The sequence below is a fragment of the Eutrigla gurnardus genome, assembly GCF_963514095.1.
Source record: "Eutrigla gurnardus genome assembly, chromosome: 9".
Classification (NCBI taxonomy): Eukaryota; Metazoa; Chordata; class Actinopteri; order Perciformes; family Triglidae; genus Eutrigla; species Eutrigla gurnardus.
Genome location: NC_139923.1, coordinates 4,651,471 through 4,678,219, shown reverse-complemented (window position 1 = coordinate 4,678,219; position 26,749 = coordinate 4,651,471). Strand labels below are relative to the sequence as shown.

Sequence of the window (26,749 nt, the reverse complement as noted above, 5' to 3'; positions counted from 1 at the left end):
ATGGTCTCAATCGCTAGTTTCAAGTCTTCTTTAGTACAGCATGAGGATCATTTGGTAAATGAACGTCCATTTAGAGTCAGAGAGACCAGAATAGGTCACTTCTGTTCTCTGGTTACAAAATTCCAAGATGGTGACGACCAAAGTGCCAAACTCGAGGCTACGTCCACTTATACAGTATATGTCAAGAACGCAGCTCATTTTCACTATACTCGCATGCTAATGTTAGCTAATAGCTATTCACATTAGCCAGCTACGGCTAATGTGAATGTCATGAGTTTTTGTTAACATAAAGCAAAGTATTGGACACATTAACGTCATGGACCATTCACATGAACCACATCTCACCACAATCCATGGTGATGTTGACATATTTCAGTTAACATCCCGAGGACCAAAATAGCAATCGCTGGAGCTACGTCGCTAGCATGGCTCAAGAGAGATCATCAAGAAGAAAGACCAATGAAAGTTTTACTCTGACCAACGTAATGATGTCACAGGTATACTAAGAATACTGGAGGTATGGACCCAAGTGTAGATGAAGGTAAAAAAGGTTTATTAAAATAATAAGCTTTTAGACACAGCTGGGAGACAGAAAAAGGGAGGGAAACAAGACTTGCCTTCCAATCTCACATTCCATTGTCCCCTCACTCGTGAACAACACCCTGAGGTACTTGAACTCCTTCACTTGGGGTAAGGTCTCATTCCCTACCCGGAGCAGGCAATCCACCGGTTTCCTGCTGAATCAATCCAGTGAGTGCTGGAGGTCACAGACCGATGATGCCAGCAGGGCCTCATCATCTGCAAAAAGCAGTGATGCGATCCACAGCACACCGAACTGAAAACCCTCCTCCCCCCAACTACGCCTCAATATCCTGTCCATGAATATCACGAACAGGATTGGTGACAAAGCGCACCCAAACACAGCTCTTGCTTTGGGAGTACAGAGATTGGACGGCCCTAAGAAGTGACCCCCTCGCCCCATACTCCTGCAGCACCTCCCACAAAATATCCCGGGGGACCCTGTCATACGCCTTCTCCAAGTCCACAAAACACATGTAGACTGGATGGGCATATTCCCAGGCCCCCTCCAGGATCCTTGCGAGAGTAAAGAGCTGGTCCGTTGTTCCACGGCCAGGACGGAACCCTCATTGTTCCTCTTCAATCGAAGGTTCGACTATCGGCCGAACCCTCCATTCCAGCACCCTGGAGTAGACTTTGTCAGGGAGGCTAAGTAGTGTGATACCCCTATAGTTGGTAAACACTCTCTGGTCCCCCTTTTTGAACACCACCCTGGTCTGCAACTCCTAAGGCACTGTCCCTGACTTCCACGCAATGTTGAAGAGACATGTCATCCAAGACAGCCCCTCCACCACCAAAACCTTCAGCATTTCTGGACGGATCTCATCAATCCCCAGGGCTTTGCCACTGTGTTGTTTGACTACCACAGTGACTTCCAACAGGGAAATTGACGATGATCCTCTATCAGCTTCCAACTCTGCCTCTACAATAGAGGGTGTATCAGTCGGTTTCAGGAGTTCCACCACTTGATTACCTCCTTAGTTGAAGGTCAACAGTTTCCCATCCTTACTGTATACAGCTTGGATGATTCCCCATTTCCCCCTTCTGAGGTGCTGGACGGTTTTTCAGAAGAACCTTGGTGCCGACCAAAAGTTCTTCTCCATGGCTTCTCCAAACCCCTACCACACCCGCTGCTTTGCCTCCCTCACAGCAAAGGCTGCAGCCCTTCGGGCCTGTCGTTACCTTGCAACCGCCTCCGGAGTCTTCCGAGATAACATGTCCCGAAATAACTCCTTCTTCAGTCGGAAGGCTTCTCTGACCACCGGTGTCCACCACGATGCTCGAGGGTTACCGCCCCTTGAGGCACCTAAGACCTTTCGACCACAGCTCACTGCCACAGCTTCGGACGCAGCAAGGACACTTTGAACATCGCCCACTCAGGTTTGATGCCCCCAACCTCCACAGGGGTCCCAGAAAAGCTCCGCCAGATGTGTGAGTTGAAGATCAGGGGTTGACAGGGGGCTCCTCCTGCCATTCCCAGTTCACCTGCACTACTTATTTGGGCTTACCATGTTTGTCCAAAGGTTTCCCCCACCCTCTAACCCAACTCACCACCAGGTGGTGATCAGTTGACAGCTCTGCTGCTGTCCTCACCTGAGTGTCCAAAACATGCATCAAAGATCAGACGAAATGATCACAAAATAGATCATTGACCTTCGGCCTAGGGTGCTTTGGTACCACATACACTTATGTTCGACCATGGTGTTCATTATGGACAGTCCATGACTACCACAGAAGTCAGAGAGGTTGTTCCTCCCAATCACGCTGCTCCAGGTATCTCTATCGTTGCCCCTGTGCGCATTTAAGTCTCCCAGCAGAATGGAGTTTAAAAAAGGGCTGATATATTTCCTGCTGACACCTGATTCCACAGACTGTTATAAGCCGCTTCAAAGAACCATGTCTTCGGAAAGACCGTCATCATCATCATCATAATTTGTATGTGTACATTGCCATTAGGATCGTTGTAGCGTGCCACTTCCGTTTAAAGTAAACTGACTCACACCAAGTGGTGGACTCATTTAGGTTCGGTTTTGCAGTAACGACTAACAGTGGAGTAATAATGTTAGGAAGCATATAGACACAGACTAAATGAGTAAAGTTTAACAAATTCATCCTTCATCCACATTTTCTTATCATACCGTAGGAAACAACATTGATATTGTCAGATAAGTGTCAACTTTGTTTCGCTCTTTCTTTTTGCTGGGCCTTTTGATCTGAATGATCCCATGCTGTTTCCTTAGTGCCAACATAAAAACAAACTCTTCAGTTTTATCTCTCAGTGAGTCTCAAATAAAACAAAATCCTCAGTTTGCTGTTGGTTCTTCCAATTCTGGTCTTGCTGAATGAAAATTCCCTCAGAGATCCAAAAATAAATAGTACTAATCTGTTACGGAGGGTAATCCGATTAGAAAATACAGTATCAAACCAGAGTAAATCTGATGATGAAGTTGTATCTGTTGATACAACTTCATCATCAGAGAATGAACTACTGGGATGTTTTGACTTTTTTCTGCATTTTTCTTCCCTTTTGAACTTTATCTCATTGCGTCAGTTCGACCGCTTCCCTTTATAGTGTGCATGTTTCTTTTGGTCTCTTCATGTTCTGACTCTTTGAACCTTTTTAGACATGAGAAACGAGAGCGCAGTCATCTCTACCTGCTCTTTGAAAATACATCTAAACTCTTTCTTCTGATATCTAGACTTCTTCTCTTTGTGATCTCGGTTACTGGTGTGTTGTTTTAACTGGAAAGCTGTGAAATTTTAATGACTAAGATTTTTTTTATATTAGTTTTCGATATCAACTTTATTATTATCTTGAAGGAAATTTAGTTTGCAGACAAGAATTGAAAAGGCACACAACAATCAATAGACAAGGCCAAAAAAGCAACTAAATATAACTTAAATGAAATAATATACTTTTATGATTAATAAAAGTATAAAGTAACTAGATAAAGTATATACAGTACTTGAAGTTGAAATAGAAAGCATAAATAAAAAAACAAAGGCCTACACAATGTGGTGAACAAATAGAGAGATTAGAGATAATCAAACACAGAAAATGCTCAACCCAGTTGCCAGAAAAAATCAACAAGCCCTCCAACTCATACGACCAAATAGGTCGTGTGTCACGTCCTCAAATATACGACCTCTGGGAGCGTATTCCGGAGATTCTTCCGCAACGATAGTAGTGGTTAAGGTTAGGGTTAGGTCGACGTGTGGAGGGGGTCTCTGCCGATGATTGACGAGGGGCAATCGTCCGCGCACGCGCGGGGGGGGTGGGGGGGGGGGTGGGTAGGTTTAGGTCGACGTGTGGGGGGGGTCTCTGCCGATGATTGACGGGGGGCGATCGTCCGCGCACGCGCGGGGGGGGGGGGGGGGTGTAGGTTTAGGTCGACGTGTGGGGGGGGTCTCTGCCGATGATTGACGGGGGGCGATCGTCTATCGACACCGGAGTGTCGATATTTACTTGACCGCTAGAGGGCGCGCTATTTTGAAACGTAACATATGGTCGTAATTAGGTGCTTGACACACGACCTATGTGGTCGTTTTCTCGAGGAGGACAGTCTGGAAAAAATATATAATTTTTTAATTTCTGCAAACCGTGGATACATTGAATGTCAATGTTTCTGAACCAAAAATATTTTTAAAGAATACGTTTCATAGCAGTGTGTTACAACTGCAGAACTGCACGATGCCTCATAGCATTGCTTAGGTTTAGGTAACTAAACTACTAGGTAAAGGACCGGTAAATTAAAAGATCATGGTTTGTGTTCAAATATTAACATAACATTGTAGCATAACAATATAAATAACAATGTAACATAACAATGTCATGTAACGATGTAATGTGACTTTATAACATAGCGTTACATAACAGCATAACATTACAATGTGACATAACAATCATAAACAACCTAACTAGTGTAAATAAATAGCAACCACCCTCAGTGAACTTTATTACATAATGTTATAACATGTGTAACAACCTTTCTGAAAAGGAGTAAAGTCAATGTCGACTTTTGGTTTCTCATAGGACACAAACAGTGGTCTGCTGGGTGAAAGTAATTTCAAAAAGTTAAAATGTTCCAAAAATGTTCCTAAATTGTCAGATAATGTATGGTAATATGAGCAAAAAATAAGTCAAATATGTTGTAAATTCTAGTTGAAAATGTCAGAAAAATAAGTCAAATATGTTATAAATTCTAGGTGAAAAATGTCAGAAATATACACGAAAATGTCCCATAAGCTTCTTCTTCTGTTCAGTTTTTTTACGGTGCTTGGCATCGTTTAGCCCAATGCTGCCCCATCTATTCAATGTGTGCAAATGTGCAGGACAGCAATGTTCCTGAATGAAGTGCCTGTGTGAATCATTAAAGTCACTACCGTTGTTATCCATATGTCATTTACCAGGAACTCTGTGTAAAACAAGTTCAATTAACTAATACGTTTTTGTGATGAAATTGCTTTAATTTGGTAATGTTTAGCCTGAATTAAAAAAAATGATTGTGTGGTTCTGGAAGTTATATATTCATATTTTTGTACATTTTGAGAAATTCAAAACATGAAATAGATTTCTGAAAACATTGCTTGGACTTGTGCACCCCAGAAGTCATCAGATGTGTGGTTCCTCTTGTTTGGAGGAGAACTTGAGAGCTTTGGACAGTTTTTTGGGTAAAACATTTTGGCTCATTGACAGGACGTATACAAGCCTGAGAGAGATGTAAGCGACCTTCAGCCATCAGCTGAAAGAGCTCAGAGAGGCCTGGAGATGTAATGAGGAGCGAGTCGGCCAAGAGAGCTAGCTGCCTATGCAAATTAGATATCAACACGGTCCTGATGTTTGCTGGCAGCGCACTCACACAGCTAACAATGGCTGTTACATAAGATCCATCAGTGTAATCTAGATTTCACCAGCTGAAGTATGGAGGTCAGACACAGATGAGCTGCATTCAAACATCTCTTCTGGGTGTGTTTACTTTCCTCACACCGTTTATAGAGAGCATTGTTCCTCCAAAACATGAACCATAATGTATTGAAACCTTATAGAAATGTAGATATTATGCTTCACTTCAGTCAGTTATCTGTCCAACAGATGACAGGGAAAAAAATCTGGCCTTATTTACACATTAATAATCACTGTGAATTAGTATGATGTTCTCTAAAAAGGAATGCAATTGTTTTCATGACATCAGAGCAATGATAAAAAGAGATGCTATTGATGTTTTCGATGTCAATATTGAAACACACAACACAGACACCCTAAATAAAAATATAAAAAGGGAATATTAATGTTAATAGAATTAAACCAAGATACCATTGTGCTACATGCTATAAGGCACTAATTGCAACATTAGGGCCCTATGAAATCTGTTTAAATTTTTTCCAGATTTCGTTTTATTTTTTCCCAAATTCCGTGTTTTTTCAATTTTAGAGCATTTTTTCCATCAAATGGTGTCTAATCATGTGGTTGAAATTTACTGAAGAAACATTCTAGTAGTTCTAATTCAAATTCCTTGTCATTCAGAGACACATTTGCATGAATATGCAAGTGTATGTGCAAACATTTATGGAGGAGTCACAATATAAGTGACTGAAGAGACCATTTCTCTGTGCAAAGATGCTAAAACATTTACTTTTTTTTTATATATATTTGCGTGGATACAGGGTTTATGTGAACATAGCAATAATATTGTGTGTGTGTGTGTGTGTGTGTGTGTGTGTGTGTGTGTGTGTGTGTGTGTGTGTGTGTGTGTGTGTGTGTGTGTGTGTGTGTTTGCAGTACTGGACAGATTCCTACCTGCAGTGGAACATGTCCGACTATCCAGGTGTGACCAACGTCAGATTCCCTGACAGCCAGATCTGGAGGCCCGACATCCTGCTGTACAACAGGTACACAGCTCACTGCTGCACATAGGACTCTGAAGTGAACTCTGAATAGCAGCGCCTGAGCAGTGAGTTTTTTTTCTGAATGTTGGAACATTTAACTTGGGAGTTTTAAAATGATACTGCAGTGGAAAGTGTCAATCTGGGCAGCCAGATGGATTGTTACACACAACCATGTGAGAAGGCATCAATGGAAACTGTTACACTTTCAAAGAAGGCTTTTCAGTCAAAGACTTTTGGCCAGCCTATTTCTTTTCTTTTTTGTGAGTGCCTTTTCACGTCTATTCTGTGCTGAGCGCTGCTCATTTTCAGCTCTTGAACCAAACAAATGTACTCACTGAGATGTTCTCTCACACACGATATCTCATGAACCCACCTAGACCGGCGGGTCAGGAAAACACAACGTTGTTGGAAGAACTGTAACGGTATTATTAAGCACTCGTAATGGCCAGTACTGCAAATCCTAGTGACGTCCCTGTATACAGTATATCTATATGCATTCATACACAGCATAAGAGCTACAGTATGTTTACACTTCCTAAATTAGAAATGATTCTGAGCCCTTTGTGGAGGTTTTATTCATGTTAGTATAAGAGACAATATTAAGACTAATGTCATCTGCTGATGAAGATACCATAACATGAGTAAGTGGACTGATGTTGTCCACTGCTGCTTCCCTGTAAACATCTGCTTCAAACCTTCACACTTGATGTATCTTGACTTCTAAACAGTAAAAGGCGACACAGAGTTGTGACTCCTGTCAAAGCCACTGTTTCTAAAGTGCTGCTGTTGTTAGAAAGAAGAGAAGCAACAATGGGATCACTGTGAACAAGTTCACGGTTTATTTCAATCCCTCAGTTCTGGTTCACTCACCGCTCATTGGGCTAATTCCCTCCTGTAATCAGTGCTAAAGATAGGTCGTCTCGCCGTCAGGAGGAATACCTCGCTGCTCGCTCACACATCAGAGCTGCTGGCGCTGGCAGCTCTCTGCTGGATGCTGGCGAGCGTCTCGCCTCATTAACAGCAGCGTTGGGGAGCGCCGTAATATTGGCCTACTGGCTTTAATGAGGGGGGCCAGGCAACAGGGGCCACAGCCTGACTTTGAGTTAGTATTATTGGGCACTGGGTCCAGGTCCTACATAACCCGAGGAAGGCCCAGCAACTCTGGTGCCCGGTTATTAACTTTGTTTTTTTAAGCATGTTGGAGTTCTTCAGTCATTGGATTTTAAAGTTAAGTTGTTTTTGTAAAAGTCGGAGTTAAAACTTGGTGGTCTTATCGATCTGGGAAAAGATGAAAACTATTTTACGTCTCTTTGTTGGCTTGTTGAGCAGGTGTGTTACAGGTCAACAGGCAGCGTTCACTAAGTGGACAAGCATCACATGGACGGTTTAATGAAGGCGACAGCAGAACAGCTGTTCTCACACAAACATCTGGATTATCTTGACAGGAAGTCTCGGCCTTCCTGTGTGTGTTGTGTCAGCACATTTCTCTTTTAATCTACTGTTTTTCACGTACGACGGCTTATTAGGGCCACTGTCACAAAAAAAAAAAAAAACGGAGCCGAGAGAGGTGGGCAATATTCTGAGATTAAAAGTCACAAATTTGCTAGTTTTAAAGTGGCAAATTTGCTAGTTTATTATGATGCTAACAACCGGCATTTATGCTAGCTAACTTCCCATGAATGTAGCTTTTATCTTTCTAATTAATCCATCCCGCGTGTCAATGCTTTGCTAAGGTCCTTAGGGTGATGGCTCTTGATGGTTAGTGTTGGTTAATTTTATATGGGCCAAATTGTCATCTTACGGTATGTGTGTTTGTTGATCGGGTGGTTTGGCTAAGCTAGCGGTCATAGAGGAAGTAATCACGTAGCTTGACCCGGATGTTTGCTGTTGCTTTGACAACAAGTGAAAGGTTGTTAGCATCGTAATAAACGCAAATTTGCTAGTTTATTATGATGCTAACAACCTGCATTTATGCTAGCTAACTTCGCTTCCGAATGTCGCTTTTATCTTTCTAATTAATTCATCTCAATGTGTGACGCTTTGCTAAGGCCCTTAAGGTAATGGCTGTTGATGGTTATTGTTGGTTAATTTTATATGGGCCAAATTGTCATCTTATTTGTGTTTATTGAGCAGGTAGTTTGCCTAAGCTAGCGGTAGCTTTCACTTGTTGTCATAGCAATGGCAAACATACCGGTTGTTAGCATCGTAATAAACTAGCAAATTTGCCACTTTAAAACTCGCAAATTTGCTAGTTTTAAAGTCGCAAATTTGCCACTTTAAAACTAGCAAATTTGTGACTTTTAATCTCAGAATATTGCCCACCTCTCTCGGCTCCGTTTTTTTTTTTTTTTTTTTCGACAGTGGCCCTAATACGCCGTCGTATTCACGTGTCCTTCGGGGAATTTTAAATTGAAATGTATTATGATGGTCTATAAAGGGGCCTGTCTGTGTGTGGACCTCTACTGAGATCTTTATCTTGATGTTTGTAGATCTGGGAAAAGAGGTGGAGGGGTTGCTGCTATATTTAAAAATACATTTCAGGGGAAACAGATGTCACTTGGTGTTTTTCCATCATTCGAATATCTTTGTGCTGTGTTGAAATGCTCTCCCAGAGTTCTCCTGTTAATTATTTACAGGCCACCTAAATATTCGTCAAATTTTTTCGATGATTTTACTGAATTATTGTCTAGCATCTCCACTGATTTTGACTGCCTAGTTATAACTGGTGACTTTAATTTTCAAATTGATGATTTGAATGACAAGGGTGCAAAATAACTTTTTAATATTCTAGACACATTTGACCTTTCTCAACATGTGAAAGAGGCTACTCATTGTAAGGGACACACCCTGGACCTGATTATCACAAAAGGTCTCCATGTTTCTGATGTTTTTGTGACTGATCCTTCATTGTCTGATCACTTCTGTGTTTTCTTTAATATTTCTTTCATTCCTGACACACAAACAGAATCAAATAAGGTCAAAAAGCGGTACATCAATGAACATGCCAATGTACTCTTTAAAAATGCCATTTCCTCGTTACCACCTCTAAACCCATGTCATGCTGATGATCTTGTAAACATCTTTAATTCCAAAATTCTGAATGTCATAGATGTCATTGCACCTGCTACGGTTAAAACAATTTCTGGTAAGCAAAAGGCACCCTGGAGAAAAGCTGCTGTTGTGACAGCCCAGAGAAGAGAGTGCAGGAAGGCTGAACGAATCTGACGGAGTACTAAACTTCATATTCACCATGACATCTATAAAGAGAGCCTCCGGGCCTACAATTTAGTCTTAAAAAGTGCGAGAGAAACATACTTCTCCAATATCATAAACAACAACACTAATAAGGCGAAAACCCTATTTGCAACTGTTGACAGACTGACCAACCCCCCAACACAAATATCAGCTAAACTCCACTCCACACAGAAATGCAATGAGTTTGCATTCTTTTATACTAATAAAATTGACGGCATCAGACGCGCCATCAATATCTCAAACAAAAAAGTTGGATCACCACCCTGTTCAGGCAAAAGTAACACAGCAATGATGGCAAGCTTTAATGCCATAGACTCTAAAACTCTAGTGGAAACGGTGACAAATCTAAAATCATCCACCTGCTGCCTTGATGCTTTACCTACCAACTTTTTTAAGAATGTTTTTGACTGCCTATCAATAGACGTATTGCAAATAGTTAATAACTCCATTCAATCAGGCAATTTCCCAAAGGTCTTCAAAACTGCAGTCATTAAACCTCTTCTAAAAAAGCGGAGCCTAGATGCCTCTATTATCAACAACTACAGACCAATTTCAAATCTACCCTTCATAAGTAAAATAATTGAGAAAGTTGTCCTCCAACAACTAAATCACTTCCTGGCTTCAACTGGCTGCCGTAACAACTTCCAGTCAGGATTTCGACCTTTTCATAGCACCGAGACGGCCCTTATTAAAGTTGTAAATGACATCCGTCTTAACACAGACTCTGGCAAAACTTCAATATTAATGCTATTAGACCTCAGTGCTGCATTTGACACTGTCGACCACTCAATACTCTTGGACAGGTTGGAAAACTGGGTGGGGCTCTCAGGCAGGTCTTAAACTGGTTCAAGTCATATCTACAAGATAGGAACTATTTTGTTTCCATTGGCGACTTTGTATCAGAACCTACCAATGTAACGTGTGGAGTCCCCCAAGGTTCAATCTTGGGGCCAACTTTATTCAACATCTACATTTATATTTACATTTAGGTCATTTAGCAGACGCTTTTGTCCAAAGCGACTTACAATAAGTACATTTGTCAAAAGAAGGAAACAAAGAAACCACAACGTATCATTGCCGATGCAGTAAGAGCTAAAAATAGAACAAGTGTTAGGTCCTCATCTGAGTAAAGTAGTACTTCAAGAGTAACAGTGCTACGATCCGAGTTTTTTTTTTTTTTTTTTTTTTTTGGAAGTCTACATGCTCCCACTAGGACAAATCATGCAAAATAATAACATTGACCACCATTGCTATGCCGATGACACCCAAATCTATGTAGCACTATCACCAAACGACTATCGCCCCATAGATCTTCTGTGCCAGTTCATTGAGCAAGTCAAAGACTGGATGTGCCAAAACTTCCTACAACTAAATGAGGACAAAACTGAGATAATTGTTTTTGGTGCTAAAAAAGAAAGGTTTAAAGTAATTCAACACCTTCACTCTCTGTCCCTGAAAACCTCAAACAAAGCCAGAAATCTTGGGGTTATTATGGATTTTGATTTACATTTCGACAGTCACGTCAAATCAGTAACAAAATCAGCCTACTATCACCTAAAAAATGTAGCAAGACTTAGAGGGCTCATGTCAGCTCAAGACCTAGAAAAACTTGTACATGCCTTTATTACTAGTAGGCTAGACCACTGTAATGGTCTCCTTAGAGGTCTTCCGAAAAAAACTGTCAGGCAGCTACAGCTTGTTCAGAACGCTGCTGCTAGAGTTCTTACAAAGACCAAAAAATGTGAGCACATTACACCAATTCTTAAATCCTTACATTGGCTCCCTGTATGTCAGAGGATTGATTTCAAAATCCTCCTGCTCACATATAAATCACTAAATGGTCTAGGACCGAAGTATATCACTGATATGCTCCCACTACATAAGCCTTCTAGACGACTAAGATCTTCTGAGACCAATCTGTTAGTGATTCCCAGAGTAAACAACAATCACGGGAGAGCATCATTTAGTCACTATGCAACCAATGGCTGGAATAAACTTCCTGAAGATGTAAGACTTGCCCCAACTCTGACCACTTTTAAAACTAGACTGAAAACTTGTATGTTCACCATAGCTTTCTGCTAAATCTTTTAATGTCTGCACTGTTTTTAATTATTGCAAATATGTTTTTATTCTCTTTTCTTTCTGTGATGCATTTTTAATTTTTTTTTTATTATTTTCTTTTAATTCTTCTATTTTTTTTCTTCTCACTTTGTTTTATGATGTGAAGCACTTTGAGTCTGCCTTGTGTATGAAATGTGCTATACAAATAAAGTTGCCTTGCCTTGCCTTGCCTTGCCTTTACATGGACATGTTTGAGTTTTCTTTGGATCATTTTTTAATCTGAGGACATTTAAAAGAGTGCAAACTTTTCTTAAAAGTGAGAACTTTAAAAAGGACAATCCTGTGCTCAGCTGGTCTGTCTGAGGATGAAGAGTGGTTGTTCAGGTTCAGGTCTGGACTTGTTACAGGTTTGCTGATGGATTATGTCAACAAAGTGTAAAAGAGACAAACGTGTGTGATCAGCTGCAGCCTTGATGATGATTTAGTCAACAGCCTGTCAGCTCTGATAGTGACAGTGACCTTTGACCTGCCTCTCTGTCTCCACAGTGCTGACGAAAGGTTTGACGCCTCCTTCCATACCAACATCCTGGTCAACTCCAGCGGCTACTGCCAGTACCTGCCACCAGGTAACACAGCCAGAGGCCCCTCCCACTGCTGGACAGACCCCCCCCCCCCCCCCCCCCCCAGACATTCATGTTCCCCGACTGACTTCCTCTAGTGCCACCATCAGGTCAAACCTTGCTCTCTGCACATGAAGGTAAATTGTTCATCCTTAGAAGTTGTTTTGAGGAAGGACTCCATCAGTCTCTGACAGGAACATGCAGACTGTAGTTTTATGGTCTGGAGGGTCAACATGAGGGGAGCAGGAGGAGGTCTGGAGGAGTTATGATCCTGATGGACGACCTGAGACTCATCAGGATTTTAAACCAGGCAGCTGATCGAGACAAGACTGTGTAAAGATAAGGGCTCGTATTTTATATGTCATTTCCAGGGCCGTAGCCAGCTATGAGGTCACCGAGGTCCGGACCTCGGTAAAAAAATTCTGAGAAAAAAGAAAGTGGGCCCGAACAGCATATTAACAAACCGCCACCGGACAGCTTTTATTTTAAAACCACAGTAAGTTATCTATCGGCGGAAGTCGCGGGAAATTTACAGAAGAGATGACCACAGACAACACTGCGAGTTGACAGGTGAGTGACAGCTTTTAAATATTATGCTACAAGCAGAACAAGTTAAACCAATGATGGACGCGATCCAACAGTGTAAACTTGCAGTATTGATCCACTATTTTCGGTCTTAGTCGACACAGTAGGCTAAGTAGCCGAACTTATGAGGAGCGTTCGTATGGAGTCCGGCAGACAGCAGTCAGACCGGGTGACATTCAAGTAGACGAGAGAGCGACGGTAAAACTTGGGGGAGGTCGGCAAAATATATTGTGACGGTCACGGGAACGCTAAACGTCCGACTCCCGAGATAAAACATTTTGCCGGCTGCCCTGGCGGTATCTCACCGCGAGTTGGTAACCTAAGGCTCATAGCGTAGCAAGTGTGTGTATGTGTGTGTGTGTGTAAACAATAAGATAATAAGTGATCATGATGAGAACAGTCTCTCTCTCATAGGCCATAGGCTTATAATGTTAGGCCTATGTATATAATCAATAAGGTCTAATCAACCTCTTTTGATTTCCCCCTACAGAAGAAAAAACAAACAAATCAGTGACTGTCTGAAGAGTGAAAAATGTCAAAAAGAAAAAAAATTCAACAGAGTACATTGGATTCATTTGTTCAAAAGAAAAACGGGCCATGTGAAAATGGCAGAGGAAAGCAGAGGAAACAGGAGGATAGAAAGAAGTGCGGAGCTTCTGCAAAGAGTGGAGAAGAGACAGGACAGAGCAAAGAACTATGTGGAAAGACAGGAGAGACGAGAGAAGAGAGGAGAAGAGATAGGGCAGAGTGGAAAACCAAGTGGAATGGATGAACAGAGAGAATGGAGTGGAGAATCAGGAGGACCAGTTCAGTCAGAACAACAGCGGGTTTCAGAAACACAGACAGGAGAACAAATAGGACCAGAAACACAGACAGGAGAACACAGACAACCAGCAGCACAGACAGGAGAGAGAGCTCAGACAGCAAAACAGAGAGAGGGTGGGAAAATCCAGAGAGGACCAGGACATAGAGAAAACAGTCAGAATGAAAGAGTTGCCTTGGATGCTCTGGATCCTGTGAACTACAAAAATAAAATGTACTCGGGGTGATCATTTTAACTTATGTTTGTGTATTCTATGTCATTTCAGAGGACAAATGCAGAGAGAGGAGCATGTGGAGGATGACTGACACACACACACACACACACACTGCTAGCACAATAAAAACATTTTTCTTTTTACCAACAAGTGTATCAGTGTACTTATTTTTGTAGGTGACCTTTTGGTATGGTTTGTGCAAAAACTGGTAAAAGGGGTGTCTTTCCTGGGACGGACCTCACTAATTTTGAAATCCTGGCTACGGCCCTGGTCATTTCATATTGTATTATAACACAAACATCACAGTCCAAAAGGAAAAGAAGACATCGCGTAAACCTTTCACGCTGCAGACTGAGCCCTAAAATGCCATCAGCTGATCAGAAATCAATAACTAATAAAAGTCCTAACGGCTCCATTACCACTGACAGCTGGTATTGATCAGTGGGAGATGGGTTGTTGTTGGGAGAGACGGTGATGACGGAGACGAGCTCAGGATTCACGTTTCAGTAGCAAAGAAAATGTGATTCAGTAAAAGTGGAAATAAAGAGAAATACATAAAATAATATATTCATAAGGATATAAAATCACAAATAGTAAAATATTTTAAAATATTAGCATTTTTATATATTTTTACATGTCTGTATTTATGTATTTGTATATTTGTTGTAAATATTGATTGGTTCAGTTTTGCATATAAATTACTCCTTTTAAAATGTATTGTGATTTGATTGACAGCTTTGCAATTCAAGTTATATCCAGAGCATTAGGGAAAAGAATAAGGTCAAATATAGAGATATAAATAAAATACATTATAAATTAAAAATTAAATTGATCAAATATAATTCATATATTTTGCAAATATAAAGAAAATGTAATGTAATTTATATTCAAAAATTACATAAATGTATTCAATGTTAAACAATATTTGAATACATGTACTTTTATTATGTTTAATATTCCTTGTCTTTCACATTTACTTATTTCTCTATTCATTTCCACAGTCACAGATTTATTCTTTGTCATGGCACTCCTATAACTCCATAGATTCATTATGTTAATGAGTTAAAACTGTAATTACATTGTGTTTATAAGCTGTAATCCATTCTACCCCACACTCTCCCTGGTTCTGTCTCAGATGTGTCTCATCTCAGTTAGATTTATTCATGGTGCAGCAGCATCCTGATTTCTCCGCAGGGAACATTAAACTTTCATCTTTGTTTTGGATTTCCAGCTGATTCAGACACAGTTAATGAGAACCTCCAACACATTCCTCCTGAGAGAGACCAGACGCTTTTACCTGTGAAAAGCCAAAGCTCAGTTCTTTTCATCCCTCACAATCTAACATTAATCTGGGCAATCAACTTATTATAATTTTATTCTTATTTCTGAATTTTGTGGTTTTGGGGGTTTGATATTTTCCATGAATTATCCTGGGTCTTTTTCTGTATTTTGTCCCCCTTGGTATCAGTTTTAGCTATTTTGATTTCCTGCTGACACTCAAGCAATCACAAACATTTCCATTATTTTGCATGCTCTTATATTTCTTTATCCATCCCACACACAGCTTTTGGGCGAAATGTGTATATATATATGCGTGTGTGTGTTTTCACTTCTCTTTACTTCTAGGAATATTTAAGAGCACCTGTTACATCGACGTCCGCTGGTTCCCCTTTGACGTGCAGCGCTGCGACCTGAAGTTCGGCTCGTGGACGTACGGCGGCTGGTCCCTGGACCTGCAGATGATCAAGGCCGACGTCACCGGATACATCGCCAACGGGGAGTGGGACCTCGTGGGTGAGAGCGCATGGACTTCTTAGAGAGCAATAACATGGTTGTTTTTATCTAAAGTTCTATGGTCTGTTTGTTACCCAGCAAGCCTGTTTCCTAAAAAATGTATGTTTGCATTCAGCCAACTGTACCTGTTTGTCTCTACATGTCTCCCTGTGATAGACTGGTTACCTGTCTGTCTCTACATGTCTCCCTGTGATAGACTGGTTACCTGTCTGTCTCTACATGTCTCCCTGTGATAGACTGGTTACCTGACTGTCTCTACATGTCTCCCTGTGATAGACTGGTTACCTGTCTGTCTCTACATGTCAGCCCTGTGATAGACTGGTTACCTGTCTGTCTCTACATGTCTCCCTGTGATAGACTGGTTACCTGTCTGTCTCTACATGTCTCCCTGTGATAGGCTGGTTACCTGTCTGTCTCTCCATGTCGGCCCTGGGATAGACTGGTTACCTGTCTGTCTCTACATGTCTCCCTGTGATAGACTGGTTACCTGTCTGTCTCTCTCTGAATACAGGATAATCGGTAGACGATGGATGGAAAAGTATTTTCTCAAATTTAAAGAAAAACTACTTTGTTGGTGAAATAAATCATGTTATGGCATAGTCATAGTTTCTTGACTACAACCGTCCACCAACTTGACATTTGAAACTAATTTGTGATAAGTGAAGATCATACGTAACCCACGATCAAATACATTTCCCTCCGAAATGTCATTTCACTTTCGTTGTGTGTGAATGGAATTTCTAGAAACCAGGCTGAAACAAGATGTCCGTTGTGGGTTTGTCCTGAAGTGGAGACGGAGAAAGTCTTTGGCGGAGAAATAAGGGAAGAAACTTTCCGAAGCTCATTTCACGGTGGGATTCCCGACTCAGCGTGCGGTCGGCAAAACAAACGATTGGCTTTAATTAGTTCCCGAAGACATACATTGCGGAGATTGTTATAGAGCTCAACGCAGCGGCCTGCGTACTCGGCTCAGAGGAACCCGTCTGTCCACTGAGGAGGGTTTCGTATTGGCGCTCCCATCCACTGTTAATCTGCTGGCAATGAAACCCTCCTGCTGCGGCCCGCCGGCCTTGTCCGGACCGCTCACAAATGCCAGATCAGCACGCAGCTGAGAGGCAGACAAACACATGGATTTATGTTTTTAATATGGTCACGAAGCGGTCTGATCATGTTTACCTCTCATGGGATTACACGTGAAACTCTGGAGAGTCATGGGTCATCGTTTTTTGTCTTGTGCATCTTTATCCTCAGTAAAGTGCATCAAAAATAAAATGGCATCACACATCGAATCAGAAAGATTCTGGAGAGATGAGAGAGCCTTCTCCCCTAATGTTTGGAAATGAAATGATTTGTTAGAAAGCACCAGAAGAGGATCAGGTGGAAGAGACTGAACAAGAAACCATTTTGTCAAGCAGTAAGAACATTAACTCAGTTAGTTTTATAAAGGCCCCTACAGACAGTCCAGTGGTAGTAACACGTTTATAGCCGGTGTTTTGCTTTAACAAGTGACCGTGTTAACTGGAGACTGTCAGCCGAATGTGTCCATGGTTGCTCATAGAACATGAAGGTGTTCTATCAATTCTAAATCCATCCGTGTTTGTTATCTACACCAACCGTTTACACAACGAGCAACCACGGGCGCATTCAGCCGAGAACATGATATTAATTAGCTCAACCAGATCTAATAATCCTGTTGCATTGGTAAGCGTTTCCTCCCTTCATGATGAGATGTCTTTAAATCCGTGTTTTGTAAGCATTTCATTGGCGGTATAATTAAACGGTCCCATTAAGACATGGTTAGGCTTAAAATAACTATGAACAGTTAAGTCATCTTTTTCAGTTTTTACGTCACTGGCTCTGGACGTCGTGTAGTCACATGGATGCGTTTAATTTTTGTGTCCACTGTGAAAAATGATCTAGTCGACTTTCTGATGTCATTGTTTCATGCTGAGCAAAACAAAAAAACATTCCTGTCGATGAATACAGTCGATTATTATGTTTGAGCAGTTGGGGCAGTTTTTTGATTTTGCAGGCATGTTTTTAAACGTTTTATGCTAAGCTAGGCTAACATCAGCACTGTACATTACACACTGACACAGCATCAATAACGGTCCTTCCTTGGAAAGAAAGATGTTTGCCAGAATGTAACGATCCCTGTCTGCACTGATGGACGCTAATGACGAGTGCAGGACCAGGTCCTCGGTCTCAGGGGAGCTGGAGCTCCTCTGTTTGTCCCAGCTGATGAAAGCAAGTGTGAAATAAAAAGAGAGTAGCAGAGACGCTGTTCAGCCGATGGGTTGTTCAGAGGGAAAGTTTCCCCATTAGCCCCTCCCCCTACATCACATATAGAGATTAAAAGCAACGTAGTGAACAATGTAACGATACATAGGCAAATAACCAGAAGGAGAGGAGCTCAATGGGCCAAAAACCATTAAATACCAGTCGGATAGGCTTAAGTGTCTGAATGGTTAACGAGCTGAACTGTACATTTCTGTAGGAAGATGTTTCATTGTGTTTCATCCCACAGGATATGGTATATACTGTATAGTATGGCTGCTACTGTACAGTACACAAAGAAACCTGTAAAATATAAAAGTACAATGAAGCACAACAAATGAAGAAAAGTAGTAGAGATGACAAATCTATGATTAGTCATACAGTGGAATAAAAAAGTCATAATTTAGTAAAAGAAGTGACCCGAAGCACTCAGCAATGACAATGCAGGAGTGGCTTAGGGAAAACTCTGTGAATGTCCATGATTGGCCCAACCAGATGCCTGACATGAACCCAATCCAACATCTCCAGAGAGACCTGAGAATGACAGTCCCCTTCCAACCTGACAGAGCTTCAGAGGATCAGCAGAAAAGAATGGCCAAAACCCCCAAATCAAGTTCAAGTAGCAGACACATCTCAACTGTCCAGAGGACAATGACCCCAAACACACCTCCAGGCTGTGTAAGGGCTATTTGACCAAGAAGGAGGGTGATGGAGGGCTGCTTCAGATGACCTGGCCTCCACAATCACCCAACCTAAACCCACTTGAGATGCTTTGAGATGAGATGGACCGCAGAGTGAAGGCAAAGCAGCCAACAAGTTCCCTCTGGGAACTCCTTCAAGACTGTTCCTGTTCAATCGTCCAGTTCTGAATCTATGACTGTCACACACATTATGGCAACAGATGAATACTCCTGCAATCAAACTTGAGCAGGGCTCATTAGTGCTGGTCGGCCTCGGCAGGCGGTGTCAGGCCTCTCTGCATCTGCATTTAACTTCCTGTGAAATGTTTAAACACTTGTTCTCCTATGGAGGAATAAATTACCCTTCTGAGCCATTTGAAAGGAAAACAACCTTGTTCCTCAGTAGTGTGACGGAACTAGTCCTTGCTAATTCACGCTTTTAAGGTCATTTATCACCAGAGTTCTACAAACTAGTGTTTTCTCACTCTGCTGCAGTGGCTTTCCTTTCATTGGATGCAGGAATCGACCGCGTCTATTTTTCTAATTGATATCATTCATCATTTCAGAGATATTTGATGTTTTTCTGACATGTTTTCCCATTCAAGCAGATTACGGAATCTTCAAAAAATCCTCAATATTCACACTTTTTCAAGCATTTTCAAAGCTCATCTCATCATTCACACTTCCAGATAGAAACTCCATTCAAACTGTGAAACGTTCACAAAGATTAGGACTTTCTCACATGAATTCAAGTCATCACAGCATTCATACGTTGTACACAGTCGCGGTTCACATATTGGTCACTTTTCAGCCACTTTGAGATTTTTGCATTGGTGTGTATGGGATGTTGTTGCAACAAACCCAACATTATTTCACAGTTTTTATATATTCTGGACATTATTAAAGTTTTCAAAGGCAGCAATCCGATTGCTTCAGCTTGTCAACAGGGAGCGTTCACAACTTCTTCAGAACTTCTCTAGTTGTTTTTGTGTTTTACATATTTCTCTGCTGTGTTTTTGTCATGAGGAAAAATAAGACACTAAGAGTCGATTAGAATATAGCTTAATAAAGTAAATGAGTCTCCTGCAGGTTTCACTTCTTTTCTCAAACCGCAACCTGAGCTGCAGCTCAACTCTTCTTAAAGAGACTGAACATCAGTGAAGTTGTCTGATCTCTGCACTGCTTCTAATCAGCTGCACAACTGATTTCAAAAGACTGCTAGTGGTTTGAGATTCACTGCGTTCCCATTCCCATGCATCAGATGCTTGGCCACGCCCCTCAGTGTCACTGGGCACATCCAAGTCTCCAAGATTTCATCCACGTCTCCCCCACTTCACCTCAGGAGAAAGAAAGACATGTTTGAGAGACATGAGACATGCTCTGAAGTGTCACAGGAAGCGCTGCCTTAAATCCATAGGCAATAAAACCACTTTTGGAAAAATCTCACTTTTCTCTATGTTTGCTATTTGACACCATCATCAGTTATTTTGGTTGATATCCAATTTTACAGGCAGTTTTAGTATATTGGTGTCCAATTTTGGGCAGAGTTCCAAAAATGTAATAAAGCATGTCTCAGTCCCTTCTGACCCTGATCCATAAAATGAAATCCTCAGTTGTGAAGTGTGGGTAGTGTTGATGAGTTGGGAGTGAGGAGTGGCTGCTGATGATAATGCCAGTGATTTATTTACAGTGCAGATTGAAAATAGATAAAAGTCATGGAAACACATATTGATCAATGATCAATGTGTTATTTAGAATGTGTCCCAGGTTTCTGTGACTTGGAGGTCAGCTGTTGTTGCTTTGTCTGCAGAGGTTCCTGGGCGTAGGAATGAGCGTTTCTACGACTGCTGTAAGGAGCCGTACCCTGACGTGACCTTCACTGTGGTGATGAGGAGGAGGACGCTCTACTACGGACTCAACCTCCTCATCCCCTGCGTCCTCATCTCCACCCTCGCTCTCCTCGTCTTCCTGCTGCCTGCTGACTCCGGAGAGAAGATCTCGCTGGGTGAGGACTCTGCTCTGATGAGCGTTCCCGTTTAGTCCCTGAGGGTTCAGGTCTGTCCCACGGTCACCTTGTGAAGTGGGTGAGGACTTGCTCGAGGACTCTTTGATCCCTTTAGCCCACTTTCCTTAAGTCAGCATCAATGCTGACTTTGCCTGAGGCAATTACCCACAGTTCATAGCGTTGCGACGTGAAACACATGGTTAGCAGGGAGGAATTAAAAAAAGGTAAACAAAGAGGACAGTGCATGTGTGGAATATTACATTTACACATAAACATCAACATTAAAGATTTAATATGGAGCATAAAACACTTGAAATAATGGTCATCATAGGCTACACACCTGGTTTATTATTATTATTATTATTATTAATACACACCTGGTTTATTATTATTATTATTATTATTATTATTATTATTAATACACACCTGGTTTAATCATCAACCAGTTATTTTAATTCACCTTATTGAAATCGTTTTATCTAAAACAAGTAAATCAATGATGTGACAGGTCCGTCTGGTCTGGGATGATAAGATCCTGGAAGACGTTCACATCAGGCTGTAAACATATTTAATTATATATTTTGTGTGATCAAAGTAAACTAACATGCCGAGTACTGTCCCGTGTGTATTTCTACCATTTCAAGCCCTCACACATATACACAGTGTGTGTGTGTGTGTGTGTGTGTGTGTGTGTGTGTGTGTGTGTGTGTGTGTGTATATATGTGAGAAACTTGCTCTGATGTCTTCTTCTGTCTAGGTGGGAAAAAACACCAAAAACTAAAGAGTGAGGTTGGCTTTGAATCATGCATTCTCTCTGCTTATCCGGAGAGAGGATGAGATTTCACACTGACTGAACACTTAAGATCCCTTCCTCAAATATTAACCTCAGGTTCACAGGTAGAAAAGTGTAGTTGGAATAGGAATATGTTATCACGCTTTGTTTTTCCTGGAAGAAATGTAAAAGGGCAGAAACCTAGAAAAACAAGAAGAAAAAAAATACAGCCATTAGAGACCCAAGTCAGCTGTGAGGACAGCAGGCTAGGAGGGCATTCCAGATACTTCTCTCCCCAGAAATGTTTTCTAGCTCGGACAGTGTTGTACCATCTGGGATTTATCTGTTATAACATTAAACCTTTCACAGTATGTTTAGTATGTAGTACAACAGTGTAGTACATACAGTCTAATATGAATCTTTTAAAGGGCCACTCAAATGATGAAAACTAGTTTTATTTTGTACAATCTGTCCAAGCAGATACTTTTTGGTTATATTTGTCCAGGTTTATCTGTCTCTGAAATATCTGCCTCCTCCGGTGCCAATAAATTGAAGGTGAATGGGATTCCCCTGTCGCTCTCAGGGAAAGTTTTTCATTGGCACTACCGTCTACAGAATAATATCGGGTGTGTTATCATCCACAATAGCACGGGCACTGATTCTGCAAATGTATTTTTCAGAGCTGGGAACATCTCAAATGAAATCTCAGACTGAAAACCTGAGGAAAAGAAAACCTCAAGCACTAAAGGAGAATGAGTTGGAATATTTGGTCAGATGGCTATTTGGACCGACTGTTGCTTCTGATGACTGTCTCTGAGTCGATACTCATCACCCATAAAGCGTCATGAAACAGGAAGATAAAGCTGCTGGGAGGTTTCCAGCCGCTGGGATCAGATACAATGTCCTTGACTGAAAATGTAATTTCAACACTCAATCATATCTGAGTGTCAGTGGGGCCGTCAGCCTTCAGCTGACTCACCGTTAATGAGCCTGAAGATACAGATTCAACAGGAAAGTAGCTATAGGATAACTTCATAATAAAATAAACTGACACGTCTGTAAACTGGTTTTATGAGACACTCAAACATGATACTTAATTAGCTTGTCTTTGTGTGTGTTTGTGTGTGTGTGTGGTAATGAGCTTTTTGGTTTTGTTGTTTTTATTGACCCGGTTCTTTTTATTGGGAGACTTTATGACACAGAGAGACCTCTGACCTCTGACCTTCTGACAGATGGTCGTAATGTTGGCGATCACAGAATTAAAGCTCATTGGTGACCACTAGACTTTTACCCAGAATAACATGTTAAAAAATGGAAAAATATCAACTCCCTCAATGCTCCCAGCAACCAGAAAGTGGCCGACTGGCTGCACACCAGTAAAACCACAGAGCCTGAGAGACGTTATACTGGGTCCAGTGAGAAGACTCGTGGCAGAATTAGGAAGATAGAAAAAAAAGCAGTTACCGACACTGCCGTCCAACTGCTAGCTAGCTAGACCCACTGGGATTTTCGGATCACTTTATGCATAACTCCCCTGCGATATAATTTATTTTAACATGACCCTGCAATCGCCATTGGCAGAATTAATATGACCCCCCACAATTTATCAACTCTATATGTCACATCACAAATATTGAGCTACGAATGGTCAGTTATTAATATTTGACGTCAATAACATCGTAAGACAAACATCTGCTCCAGTCGCAAAAACTCGCCAACTGTGTGAATGTAAGTTAATAGTGGTATAATATGACTGCCCCATCATAAGAACACTAGCACATCTGACTGATGAGTTCAATGTGTTAACCCCCTGATAGATCAGTGGTAGAGTTACCACCCCATGTACCGAGGCTCTCTGCAGCGGTCCAGGGTTCGAGTCTTCTTTTAAAACATGTTGTCCATCTCTCTCGCCCCTTTAACTCTCACCCTGTCCTCCCGCAATAAAAGGTCAAAAAATATAACTTTAAAAAAAATGAATGTGTTGCTTCGATGTGTTTTTATACTATATATATACTATTTGAAATGTTGAGGAACCCCCCCCCCCCCCCCCCCTAGAATAAAAATTGTTGGGTGACCCACCCCTCATCAAAGAATATTAAGACATGGCCTAACCCCCCCTATTTTCCTCCGGTGGTCCATTCCATAAATACCGAACGTTTCCTTAGCACTTGGGACTGGTACCGAAATGCCGCCGCTTACCAACATCGTTATTCTATTGGCTCACAAGCTTTGCTAGAAGCTGCAGCCACACGTCACACATCTACACAGAGGTAAACAAAACATTCATTTTGGATTTTTTAAAATGATAAATTCACAATCAAAAAATGTTTTTCACAAGAAGTGATACTTTCATTCTGCAACTTTCTAAAAGCTCTGTGGATGTATTTTTTTGTTTGTTATTACAACATGCAAACATATCTCGTTATAACAATATATTTTCACGTTATACATACAAACGTATCATGTCATAACAAGATTTACATGTTATGACATACAACTAGATGCAAATATAATGTAATCACTAATATGATGTGTGTGTCCATCTCCGCATGCGTGAGGTCACCAGATGTGCCATTCTGGGGGTCTCATGCCGCAGGTTTGTTCAGTCTTCTTCTAACTATGTGGATGTGAATGGGCAGAAAGCATTCTGTAGATGTGAGGTTTGCCGCGAGGAGAAACCTGCATGAAAGAACATTTCACGGTTATGATTCCACTTCAGCTCACATCCATGTGACCATCCGTGCAGAAAGCATAACTGGGGCTTGAGGTTTTCGATTTTATGATTGACTTGAGTCTCAAATGGCTGTATTTTTTTTCTTGTTTTTCTAGGTTTCTGCCCTTTTACATTTCTTCCAGGAAAAACAAAGCGTGACCACATATTCCTACTCCAACTACACCTTTCTACCTGTGAACCCGAGGAAGGGATCTTAAATGTTCAGTCAGTGTGAAATCTCATCCTCTCCAACTTCCACAGGCCTTGGCAACACAACACAGATTCCTATCACTGTGTTCAGACCAGGGGATTCAGCTTTCCATTATAGAAACATCCTTTTATCTCGTGTCTGCCTCTCTGTTGATACCTCCTCAGACCCGAAGCTCAGTCGCTGTTCTCCATCTCTGAACATCCAGCACTTTCATACTGAAAAAAACAGTGTGGTCGATCACTGGAAATCTACATCATCTAGAGGAAGTTAAACTCTGCAGGTGTGCGTCATACATTTATAATGTTAGATGCATCGGTAGTAGTGCGAAGCTGTTAACGAAGTTAGCTTCCATAATTAAAGGTCAGCTTTACAGCCAAGTGTTGAAGTAGCATTAGTAGCTAACTGCATTTGTAGCCTGGTAGCAGCAGGGCTCTCAAGTTTTCAAGAGTTCCGCGTGAGATTTTGGCTGAGGCTGTGGTGTGTGTGGGGGGGGCAGCAGTTTGGGATCGGGGCGGGAAAACTCCGACCAGCACCCATTGCATTTTCACCGATAATGTTTCATCATTTGTGGCCGTAATAAACACTATTACTGCTTTGTACATGTTGTGGAAGTCCCGGACACACCGGGAAACTAAACGCTGTCCTGTTCATCATGAAGACCATAAACTCATGTTTACCGAGAAAATAAATGAAGAGAGAAGTAGGCTCATTTTCTCATGCAACCAGAGGAGTCGACCCCTGATGGCCAGTAGAGAGAATGCACCTTTAAGCCACTTCAACGTTAGTCTCACTTCAGAAACGGAGGCTGCTGCCTGGTTGGATACGACTGTTGATACTATTGCTTCTGTTAATACTACCACTACTCTTAATACTACTACTACTATACTACTATCAACACCAAATGCAGATGGAACCCAAGGGCCCAACCCAAGAGATTTCAGCCTAGAAGCCTATTAAGGCAGTTTTTTCTTGACACTCGCTGTACTGCTTGTTCCTGGTGAATGAATTCTCTGTAAATCATGAGCGTGTTCTAGTCCTGCTCAATGTGTAAAGTGTCCCAAGATAACTTCAGTTGTGATATGACACTATAAATAAAATTGAAGTGGATGCTTTAATAACAGTATCTGTCTGCAGGAATCACGGTGCTGCTCTCACTGACCGTCTTCATGCTGCTGGTAGCTGAGATCATGCCGGCGACGTCGGACTCTGTTCCACTCATAGGTGAGCTTAAAGAACATCTTCATGGTTACTTACATCCTTTATGCCTCTGCAACCCTGTTTCCTGTAAAATGACATTCCCATACAACTGAACCACTCTCAATGACTTTTCCAGGGAAACTTGGCAGTTTGAAGAGTCCCAATATACAGTTTAAAACACACATGACTGCACCCTCACCTGAGGTGTCTGTTTTCTGTCCCCGCCCTCATGGTAGTTAGCCAGGATATGGACTATCTTTGGGTGGGTTTACTGTACATTAGAGCACAGATCTTCAATGTTTACCGAGCCAAGGACCCCTTGGTCGATAGTGACAATTGTGTTGCTTATTGAACCTGTCCAATAATAATGTGTAGTGCAGCCTATAGTGCCATGTATAACAGTACTTTGTTATGATGTATACAATGCTTAGCCATACAGATTTTACTTCTTACAAATTTACAACATAATATTAAACAAACTGGAAGATTTATATTTGCTTATTATAGGCTGTTTTTTTGGACATATATACATGCCAATATACAAATATCTGTACATACATTTGTCTGTTATTGGTTGAAGACAGAGGGAGAAAAATGAATGTATAAATCAATTAATTGATTAAAATTGCATTAAAAATAAAATAAATGTAAACATAAATCAAGCAAATTAATAAATTGCCAAAACAATTTAAGCTATATATCCAGAAGCTATTATCAGCCTCCTGTCTTATTTGTTAGATTGCAGACTGCAAGTAGTTGAAGTAAGAGATTACATCCATAGATTGTTATTGAGACATACAGTATGTCTGTCTCGTCAATATAAACTGGCCTTTGACCTTTGTATTTCAGCTCAGTACTTTGCGACCACTATGGTGATCGTGGGTCTGTCGGTCATCGCTACAGTCCTGGTTCTGCAGTATCATCACCACGACCCCGATGGAGGACACATGCCACAGTGGGTCAGTGACTTCTCCTCTCCCTCCTCCCATCTGTGTGTGTGTGTGTGTGTGCTCATTTCTCTATGGGGAGTCCAACATGGTGTCTGCTTTCTGCCGAGTCAGCATTAATGAGCTGCAG

The 26,749-nt window shown here is 41.4% G+C and overlaps 1 protein-coding gene across 3 annotated transcripts in view; it reads left to right on the top strand.

Annotated features, from left to right (window-relative positions):
• Positions 1–26,749, top strand: part of LOC311019151 (neuronal acetylcholine receptor subunit alpha-7) — a 65,090-nt gene that overhangs the window by 16,202 nt on the left and 22,139 nt on the right. Inside the window, exons 4-9 of one of the 3 annotated variants that reach the window (XM_084018400.1) lie at positions 6,359–6,468; positions 12,328–12,407; positions 15,650–15,817; positions 20,585–20,779; positions 25,610–25,696; positions 26,576–26,631. In XM_084018400.1, the coding sequence (XP_083874526.1) occupies positions 6,359–6,468; positions 12,328–12,407; positions 15,650–15,817; positions 20,585–20,779; positions 25,610–25,696; positions 26,576–26,631 (696 nt within the window). Of the gene's footprint in view, positions 1–6,358; positions 6,469–12,327; positions 12,408–15,649; positions 15,818–20,584; positions 20,780–25,609; positions 25,697–26,521; positions 26,632–26,749 lie in introns of those variants that run through there. The other 2 variants (XM_084018399.1, XM_084018398.1) reach the window with 2 other exon arrangements.